Source organism: Aricia agestis, chromosome 4, assembly GCF_905147365.1.
Source record: "Aricia agestis chromosome 4, ilAriAges1.1, whole genome shotgun sequence".
Lineage (NCBI taxonomy): Eukaryota > Metazoa > Arthropoda > Insecta > Lepidoptera > Lycaenidae > Aricia > Aricia agestis.
The window spans coordinates 2,619,311-2,630,661 of NC_056409.1; the positions used below are offsets into that span (position 1 = coordinate 2,619,311).

Sequence of the window (11,351 nt, forward strand, 5' to 3'; positions counted from 1 at the left end):
GAAGAACATACGTTGTTTTGCCAGATCGTGCCGAATAATTTCTAGTATTAGAAGAATTTTTGCAAAAACGAGCGGTCACAAAGCGGAATCTTCCGGAAGACTAAAATTTTCGTTTTAAATTCAAATTAATTTTTAAAAGAAATTACATACAAAAATATATACTTGATACTTTCAGCTGATACATTTGACTTTTGAGATTTTAAATTATGTATAGAAATCACTTCAAATACTGGATATTTTTTAAAATCAATCATTATCTGATCTTAGTTGGGAAGGGGCTGTCCCCTTCCCAACTAAGATCAGATAATGATTGATTATCTGATCTTAGTTGGGTTTATTTGATGGTTTTCAATACTTTAATACCTTCGTAAGTTTTTTATTTAGTAAAGTAACAACAAGACGACAATTTATATATGTATTTAAACATATACTTTTTTCACTTAAATTAATATATTCTGTTAAAAGTTATTTATCTCAACAAAATAAATTAACAAAGTCGAGGGACAAGGCAAAATCAGGGGGTACACATTTTTTTGAAAATGCCCTTGTATGTGATTGTTTTAGCATGCAATCAGTTTTTTTTTCTTTTATGTGCTAATTGCTATTTAATTAACTCTATTCAAACGTAAAATTATATAAAGGAAAAAAACTTTGTTGCGAAAGTGCAGGAAAACAAGAAACTGAGAATTATTTTTCTGTGGTCGGTAAAAATATAAAATATATACGATCATTGAGGTTTTTTATCTCGTTATAATGTCTGAGTCAGTGGTAGTGGCTGTGTAGCGAGCGAACTGTGGCGCTCTCGACATCGGTGAAATTTGTCTTTGTAAGTATAAATTATTATCTTTTAAAATTTGTTTTATAAGCTTAATGCCTGTTTTCACCAACGGTCTCCTAACGCTATAAAGTGTTCCCTAGCGATCTTTGCGGGATAGATATTTATCTATTATTAACAAACATAATATTAAAAAAAAGTAATGTTTTGCAAAAGTTCTTACGCCCTAAGGACGAACGTGACACACAAAAATTCGTGAAATCTTGAAGGATATGTACCCTTAATGGCCGCTAGGGCACCACTTAGCTTTAGGAGGCGGTTGGTTTTTTTTTATGAAATAAGGGGGCAAACGAGCAAACAGGTCACCTGATGGAAAGCAACTTCCGTCGCCCATGGACACTCGCAGCATCAGAAGAGCTGCAGGTGCGTTGCCGGCCTTTTAAGAGGGAATAGGGTAATAGGGGAGGGTAGGGATCGGAAGGGAAGGGAATAGGGGAGGATAGGGAAGAGAATTGGGCCTCCGGTAAACTCACTCACTCGGCGAAACACAGCGCAAGCGCTGTTTCACGCCGGTTTTCTGTGAGAACGTGGTATTTCTCCGGTGGAGCCGGCCCATTCGTGCCGAAGCATGGCTCTCCCACGTATAAAATATGCCTGTTTTCATAGTTGGTGAAAACAGGGATCAGACATTAGGTAGAAGTACTTACTTAATTTCTAAAATCTAGTTTATCAGTTACTAGATGACGCCCGCAAGTCCGTTGCGCCGTAATTCGTTTATCGCACGGGAACCATACATTTTCCCGAGATAAAAGTATCCTATATCATTTCCCGAGACCCAAAGTACCTCTATAAGTTTCATGACAATTTGGTTCAAAATCTATCCCTTTCCTATCTTTCGAATCCATACCAAATTGCATCTAAATCGGTTCAGCTCTACGGCTCGTGTAGAGGTAACTGACAGACTTTCGCATTTATTATATTAGTATGTTTTTTATAAAATTTGTTTTATAACAAAGAACTGCTATCATATATTTACAGTAACCATGCTGAAGCTGGGTCGTTGGAAGACCCCCGTGGGGTTTTTCCGTCGGTATCATGAGCACCGAGTAACTGATAATATCCAGTTCATCACCATACACAATGACAAGATAACTGTGGATCCGAAGACATTGCAGTGAGTAATAAGTTATGGCCTCTCTGCTAATCCTTACTCTGTAGGTACGGTATGTCGAGTTTACCACGTGATCACATTATTTCTGAAAATATTAAAATCGACGATGGCTTGCTATGTAAATATGTAGTAAATATGTACCTTTCGAGCGCCATCTATTGAGCTAGTTGCCTCAAATTCTAAAACGTCAGTGGCCTATAATCCCGCCACTATTTTCTTTATTCGTAATTCGAATCGATAAGGGGGGGCAGATGGCAGTTAAATATACTTACATTGATGTTATTAAAATCTGAGTGCTTGTGAGAATTCAAAAGTGCATGTAGATTGTATGGTGAGTACATTTTGGTCATATGATTCTGTACGGCATTTTTACCATCGATAGATACATGAAAAATAATAAGATAGCCCGCAGTGCCGTACAAAAATGATGCGCCACTAAGTCGGTATTTTTATTTTATTTTCTGTGAATTTTCATGGTAAATTTGGTCATTTGATTCTATACGGCATAAGTTGAAACTTACTGTTTCAATACAGCTTCGAATCAATTATTCCGCAACGCCGAACAAAAATAGTGCGACAATGGAAAAAAATCGAGGGTTACAACCCCCTCTTTTTCAGTGGTCCGAGGGGTGATATGAAACAGTACGGCTTCGGTTCCGAACATTATTTTAGCACTCAAAAGTACTATTAAAATAATGCCGTCAAAAATTATTGTCTATTTGAATAATCATTTTAATTTCATGGTATATTTGATTTATAAAGCTGTAAAATTATTTTAATCTGTACGGCAACTTTATTTTTAACATAATATTGTAAAATACAATTATTGTAGTATTGCCGTTCAAAAGAAACTGCGCTAAAAAAATTATAGAGAAATACAAAACTTAAACTTCAAATATTCATAGATTAATAAAATATAGCAATTTTCTACATTTTTCCCTTGTTGTAAATAGTATTAAGATTAATTAATTAGAAAAAAATTATGCCGTACATTTTAATGCAGATTAAGCAAAGTTCCGTACCATTATAGAGCAAAAATAGGCAAAAATTGTGTTTTTTGTATGGGATTAATTATTTCTTTTATTAATTTTTTTAATTAAATATTAAAGTATAAATAAAATTGAGTATTTTGCGAACATTTCAGGTTGCCATTATTGATATCGAGCAAAAAATTGCAAAAAAATCACGTTTGTTGTGTGAGAGCACCCCTGAAATATTTATTTTCTTTTGTTTTTAGTATTTGTTGTTATAGCGGCAACAGAAATACATAATCTATGAAAATATCAAATCTTTAGCTATCACCGTTCTTGAGTTACAGCCTGGAGACCGACAGACGGACAGACATCGAATTCTTAGTAATAGGGTCCCGTTTCACTCTTTGGGTATGGAACCCTAATAAAACAACAATTTTTTTGAAAAATTCTATATATTTAAAGATGATAAACACAAAATAAAGTTTTTATTTATTTGATATTTTTGTTCCTTTTTATCACTATGAACTTTTAGATTTGTACGGCATTAACTTTATATTGTTACGTGCTAGGGTTCGAGGATTTGGAGAGAAAGCCCTGGTGACTCTCTTGAAGACTTTATTAACACTGCACTAAACTCTAGGTCACAACACTTAGCACTAAGTCCAAACACTAATCACTAGGTCCAATCACTAAGCACTATCACTGTCCTAGGTCGTAGCAGTAGTGTGTTTTCACAGGTTCTGGATCACTATTCTGGGTCCACCCCTCCCCCCGCTCGCGCCTCGCAAACTTTCACGATCAGTTTTTGTCGGATCGAGTGATGACATCGCCTAAAAAAAAAAAGAGTTTGGTATCAAAATGGGGGTTTTCGACCATGCTCGATCGATATACGCGATCCGTTTTTGCGTATTTGCACTAGTTCCAAAGTTAGCTTTTGTGTTTAACCCTCATTATCTACTAACACCACGCTCCATTGTTCCTTAACAATTACAATCGCTACTTATTGCATTGTTATGCTCGCCTCGGTGTCCTATTGTTCTTAATGACTATCGGCTTATCGCTTACGTCACCTTGCTTTCTTACAAGATTTTAAATAAGTAAACAAAACTTGATAAATTTTTCATTACATTTCTTTTATTTAATTAAAACATGTAATAATAATAACTCTCATAGTAGTATGTTTTCTTGCATTGTGAATCACTATTCATATATAGTTCCCCTCGGTATCTAATGAATATTGACAATGCATTCCTGCTAATAACATTTTGCTGTGTCGCAATCCTTGTAAACAACATTCCAAAGTATTGTTTTAACAATATAATTAAAGCTAAGGTTAAAATAAAACTTTGGTTTCCTTTCAAACAAATTATTTATTTCGTATTACATACAACAGTTCATAAAACAAGATTTAAACATTTTATTCAAAAACATATCATTTTTAAGTGTGCCACAGCCAAATTCAGTCTGAAACTCTGACAATGACTTGTTATGAAACTTGTATAACAAGTACATTAAACAGTACTCTCCACACACAGAAGTCCAATCATTTTGTAACCTGATAGTATTATAACGCCATTTCCTTGCATTTCTATTCAAAAACATTTTGTGCATTCCCGTAGGGAAGCGACCATATGTATCAAAATATTCACCGATGCCATGTTTGTCTATGTGAATGGCTACCCAGTGAGATCCTGGTTTTGAGTCCGGGTCCAAATTGCTTATAAGATATGTAGGAGTCGTTATATGCATTGGCAATCGATTCGCGGCATATACGCTATTTTTTAGACTTGGATGAATCTTTTTTAAGTATGATTTTAGTTGTAAAGTATCCATAATCCGTTAAAAAAGACTTATTCATTCACTCTATCATACGATTCACACGCAAGTGAAATAAATAAGGTAAGACATTCTTATTTAACATGCAATTGACTGGGGTTTTTAATAAAAATGAAAGCACAACTTTACAATAATCATTTATTTGAACATTAAAAACATATTACAGATTAAGAACTTAATAATACTTAGAAAGATAATACAATGTTTATTTCTTAGCTACTATAGTCAACGTTTACATTACGATTTTTATCTATTTCAATAACATTATCAAATTCTGCATAGACAACGCAATTTATCGTTTGAGTTAGAGCAGATTCAAAGCGAACTTCTAATCTAACACTACCATGTCTAATAAGATTCCAATGACCAGAAGAATTGGCTGATAAATCAGGTGTGAGATCAAATGCTAACAAACAATAACCTTTCGAATACTTATCGTGAGATATACAATTCCCTTCGTTAAGAAAATGTATTCCTGTTCCTGAGAATAATGTATGATAGGTTGCAGTAAAAATATTATTATCGAAAGATGGTTGTAAAGCTTTTGAAGGAATTTGCTGACCGTCAATATATAAACAAAAGGAATTCATTTTATAGTTCTCAAAATTGAACGGATTTTTAGACAAACAACCATTAAATGCTGAATTATTTACAAATCCAACTATACATCTCTTAGGTACTTGACCCAAAAATATATTGTCTAATGTCTTGCCCTGGACCCCTGACGGTATCGTTAGAACTTTTACTTCGGCTCGAGTTATTGGATATTTTGCAGTTGTGGTGGCTAAAACTTTTTGATGGGCAAGTAAGACGGAAGGGTTAATTTTTGTCCTTCGAACAAGGAGAGTCGCATCTGTAATGTTTATTTTGTATTTAACGTCATCTGTTGCAGCCATGAGGTTAAATGATTCACGTGACCTAACCAATTTAATATTCATCTCAACACCATTAATTAAAAACTTAGATTGATTGAATATGTCACCATGGAGATGTCCTATCATTTCAACTTCCTTACTTTCTGAAACTAATTTTTGTCTTGTAGTAAAACCTGAATTTTTTTCATCGGTTGAATCCATTTTACCAGCAGTATCTTCATACCAAAGGCTACAAGTCAAATGAGATTGTTTAGCGTCGGGTGAATAATTCAAAAGAGTTTCAATGTATGCTCGATAAGCATATGTATTGTTTGGAGGTGAAACTAATTTTTGATTCAAATAAACATCGAGTTGGCTAAAAACTGAATGAAGCCAATTGTTTACAGGTGCTACAACAGTTGAACGGCTGTCAATTTTGAAGAATCTTCGTTTAATACTTTCGCTTTTAAATGAATGAGTGTATGGGATAAGTCTATATAGTCATCACCAGTTCCAGGAACTTGAAATTCTATGGGTCCATCGTCGGCTAAAGATGATATCGGTTTGTAATGCACCCACATTCCATTTTCGATGCTTGTTTGTGTTGATGGTAAAGCAAATAAATCTAATTCAGACTTTATACATTCACAAGAGTGACTATGTAAGAAAGACATTGTTTTTCAATTTATGAAAATATATCTCCTTGATATTGACGAGTAGACTTTCTTTTCTTAACACCTCTTCTTTTAGCACTCGATGAAGGAATGACTGCTCCAAGACATTTTCTTTTATTTATATAGCCTGTACCAGACATATTTAATTTAACAATTTTTTGATCTGCCCTTCTTTTCAAATTTGAACTAATTTCCTTAAGTCGTGATTTTATTGATTCATCCATGGGTCGTGCTTTCGCCATATCAGATAGGAATCCAACACCCGCACTCAAAGCTTCTTTTCCTATTGCTTTAGCACCACTCGAAAGCAAAGGTAGGACGGATCGGAACAAACCTCCCAAAAAGCTTCCAACACCATGACCACGTTGATAAGGAACTCCTTTGTATATTACACCTATTCCAGAACCAGCTTGGTGAGTATAATAATTTTCATATGGGCAATTTATAATATTATTGTGATGATGCATTATAACTTATAACTTTCTGAAGTGCAGTTTAATACACGCTGTTCCAAACTGGAATGGTATCTTTTGGCCAGTGCTTGATCTTATATCTATTTCAATTGTATCAAATTCTCTGCGCATGACTGGTAAGTAGTGAGGGGGAGAAAACACATGCATCTTATTTGCTCCATATATATATTTTGAAGGGTCTAGTGGTATAATTCTAAGTAAAGAGGTCATTACATCTCCAACAATCTGTGGTTCCACTATATCACAATAAACAAAGAGTTGTGATGGAAGTCCCAGATGTAAGTTTGCAGGGCGTTTGCCAAACGTTTTTTCTACCAAATTCCTACTAGGTTCAAACCCTAATTGAATGCCTAACTTAGGTGACAATGTTAAGGACTTCAATGAATCATCTGCGATTGTCACAGATACAAACTTAGATATTTCATCGTAACGAAAGGTAAAATTTTCTCTTATATTATTTAAAGCTTTTAAAATGTAATTAATATTATCATAGTTGGTTGCAGGAATGTGTTTTTTATAGTGAACAATAGAAGGATATTTTTCATTAGGCATTATCATATTCTTAGAAATATAGACTATGTTTTCTTGTTCTTGAACAGTAAACATTGTACACGGATATTGAAATTCAACAACACCGACAACCCATTCTCCTTCTAATTTAATTGATTTTGGTAATTTTGTTGAAAACTTTGTTGTCATATTATCCGGAAAATATTGTATTGAACTGTTGCTCAGTAACGTTAGATAAAAACTTCCTTTCATTATATCTGTTTTAAATGAGATGCCAAAATCCAACTATTAAATTTATCAGGATAACCTTTCCACTTGACAAGCACTTGCCGTCTGCTACCGGAATATCGAGAAGTTATTATTTTATCTATTTTGTAATCTGAAGTAGGGTTAGGAGGTGTAATTTTTTGTAATTGTCGTTCATAAAAGTACCTTCTATGTCTTCATTTTGCAAATCCCTCAAGGTGTATACAACCCATGGTGATCTTGGGATGACACTCGAAATAATAAAGATTTCATCGCTCCAGTTAGATTCATATCCCTTTTGGAATATATGTTTATATTTTGTGATTCTAACATAATCACCGACGTGAAACTTTGGTAAGAAGGTATCTTGTGGTGACCTTTTATTTTCTCTCGCATACAAATTATTCCAAACAGTCATAATGTTACTAGAACTTACATCACATGGAGACATTTTAATACTTGAATGAAAACTATGGTTATATGCATATAATAGATCTTGTAATATATCTATATATCTGTATGTATTTTTATATGTAAAATAGCGCCACATTTTTGATTTAAGTGTTCTTTGAAATCTTTCTACAATACTAGCCTTAAAGTACCCCGTACACGGTAATTCAGCATGACCATTCATTTACGTGAATTACATGCTGCATGATGAACGCTCATTTTTCATCATGCAGCATGATAATTCAGGAGGATAATTCAAGAGGATAATAATAATATTATTTACTAAACTAAAAAAATAAGTGAGAGAGCCATGCTTCGGCACGAATGGGCCGGCTCGACCGGAGAAATACCACGTTCTCACAGAAAACCGGCGTGAAACAGCGCTTGCGCTGTGTTTCGCCGAGTGAGTGAGTTTACCGGAGGCCCAATCCCCTACCCTATCCTTCCCTACCCTCCCCTTTTCCCTTCCCTTCCCATCCCTACCCTCCCCTATTACCCTATTCGCTCTTAAAAGGCCGGCAACGCACCTGCAGCTTTTCTGATGCTGCGAGTGTCCATGGGCGACGGAAGTTTCTTTCCATCAGGTGACCCGTTTGCTCGTTTGCCCCCTTATTTCATTAAAAAAATACTAAATTTTAATTATTCTCAATAGTTTATCTAAACTAATATTATAATTCTGCAGAGTTTGTTAGTTTGTTTGTTTGTTTGTTTGAACGCGCTAATCTCAGGAACTACTGGTCCGATTTGAAAAATTCTTTCAGCGTTAGATAGCCCATTTATCGAGGAAGGCTATAGGCTATATTTTATCACGCTAAGACTAATAGGAGAATGTGGAAAAAACGTGGGAAATTATTTGAAAGGGCTTATCTCGCGAACTACTGGAGCAATTTTTATGTTATTTGGCACAGATAAGAAGTAGACCACGTGAAGGATCATAGGCTATCGATTTTAATCATTTTTTCAGTGGCTATATTGAAAGAAGTTACATTAATAGTTTTAAACACTATATTGAACAATAAAACTAAAATGTAAATTAATAAACTAATAAAATAAAATAAAATAAAAGAAATGCGAAAACAAGTTATCGCGTGGAGCTCGGAAAATTATCTCCTTCTCTATTCTATTATTAAATTTCGAAATTCAGCGGGGCTAAAATGGTCGCTTTGGAGAACCATATAATGAATCATAGTATGATTCATTTTTTTTTAAATCGCAAAATGCAAGTCTGCTTGCAATTCATGTCTAGTAATTTGTACTAATTTGACATTTGTCAGTTTGACAGTTTTGACAATTCATTTGCTGAATTGATTGAGAGGAATTGCTAAATGTGACCATTTTAGCCCCACTGAACAGAAGAAAAAAAACACATATTATATCCGATAAGTATACAGGGTGTAACAAAAATAAGTGATAATACTTTAGGGTGTGTATGTGTTCCTTGTAGAGAGTTCACTGTGAAAGTGGCAGCGCTGAAAGACCAAAAATTTTTTTCACTTTTGCATGGGGAAACTCGTGACGCTCAGTACAAAAATACAGAAATGAATTGCAAGCAGAGTTGCATTTTGCGATTTTAGAAAAATGAATCATATTATGATTCATATCATGATTCTTCAAAACGACCATTTTAGCCCCGCAGGCCCTTGCCCATACAAAAGTGAAAAAAAATTTTCGTCTTTCAGCACTGCTACTTTCACAGTGAACTCTGTACAAGGAGCATGTACACACCCTAAAGTATTATCACTTATTTTTGTTACACACTATATTTTTTTAATTTATGTTTAGGTTTATACGTGGGAGAGCCATGCTTCGGCACGAATGGGCAGGCTCGACCGGAGAAATACCACGTTCTCACAGAAAACCGGCGTGAAACAGCGCTTGCGCTGTGTTTCGCCGAGTGAGTGAGTTTACCGGAGGCCCAATCCCCTACCCTGTTCCCTTCCCTACCCTCCCCTATTCCCTTCCCTTTCCATCCTTACCCTCCCCTATTACCCTGTTCCCTCTTTAAAAAGGCCGGCAACGCACTTGCAGCTTTTCTGATGCTGCGAGTGTCCATGGGCGACGGAAGTTGCTTTCCATCAGATGACCAGTTTGCTCGTTTGCCCCCTTATTTCATAAAAAAAAATGTTCATAGATAAAGTATTTAGGTTAAACATTTTAAGAAACATTTCAGTCTAAACTCTAAACTGCCAAAATTTTTTAAAAAAATATAAAAAATTACCTCGAATAGATGTATAATTTCACTACAATATTTCATGTGTGAAATATTGTAGTGAAATTATACATCTATCAGCATATCAGCATAATAACGTAAAATAAACATAAAAAACTTGAGAGGTGTCAAAGGACAGCCGGGTTTAGATAGGTATTATTTCTTATGTAATAAAAACACTAAAAAAAAACGTCGCTTCACCACACTGTTCAATGCGAGAGAGGGGGAGAGAAACAAGCACTACCGCACGGCTTACAACTATAGCATTTTTGCTATAATTGTTAAAGTACAATAAACTAGTATAATAATATGTAAACTAGAACTTCGTTCCATCCGGGTGTCCCTTGACACCTCTCAAGTTTTTTATGATGATAATCTTTTTTATCTTATTCATTGCACCATAAATTATTGTACAAATATTTCCAGTTTCCCACACCGGTTTCGGTGACGGTGGCCGGTTTCATTGAAACCATCCCACAGGAGTAATTTCATAGTGCTCAAATGTGTGCACAGTACACAAGAGTAGGTATACTCTATTCCTTTTACTCTCATAACCCAGTGGGCCGGAAGAACGACACGACTGGCGAAAGATCAGGCGCAGGACCGACTTTTTACGTCATGCACATCCGACGCATGGATCATTACTTGTCAGACGATTAGGTGATCAGCATGCATTGTCTTAACCAAACTTGGAAATAACATATTGTTTCCAACGCGGGAATCAAACCCACGACCACGCTAAACCACTGGACCACGGACACCACGATACGTTCTTGTAAATACTTACCGACGTTTTTTGTATAAATTAAATTGAAAAAGTTATTTCATCATCATCATCATTATATCAGCCTATATTCGTCCAAAAGTTATTTATTAGCAATAAAATATTATATTACTAGCTGTTGCCCGAGACTTCGTCCGCGTGGACTGAAGTCTATAGCGCGCGATGTCAACAAAATTGGTGTCAAAAGCTTTTATAAAAAAACCCTGGTACCCCTTAAATCAAAACAGCTGTGCAGTGTGCACATAATATTTCATTTTTTAAAATTAAACTTTATATTTTATGCCAAATAAAGCTTAGCCCCCCAATTACACAACTTTACCCATAAACTCATTCATTGATAGGTTTAAGGTTAAATATAACGTCGAATAATCGAAAAAAATCGAAACTTGAACACC

At 34.9% G+C, this 11,351-nt stretch overlaps 1 protein-coding gene across 1 annotated transcript in view; it reads left to right on the forward strand.

Moving 5' to 3' along the window:
* The first annotated feature begins 680 nt into the window (after window positions 1–680).
* LOC121726052 overlaps window positions 681–11,351 on the forward strand; it is a 31,898-nt gene continuing 21,227 nt past the window's right edge. Inside the window, exons 1-2 of the mRNA XM_042113270.1 lie at window positions 681–826; window positions 1,814–1,949. Coding sequence (XP_041969204.1) covers window positions 1,819–1,949 — 131 coding nt within the window. The 5' untranslated portion in view covers window positions 681–826; window positions 1,814–1,818. The remainder of the gene's footprint in view (window positions 827–1,813; window positions 1,950–11,351) is intronic.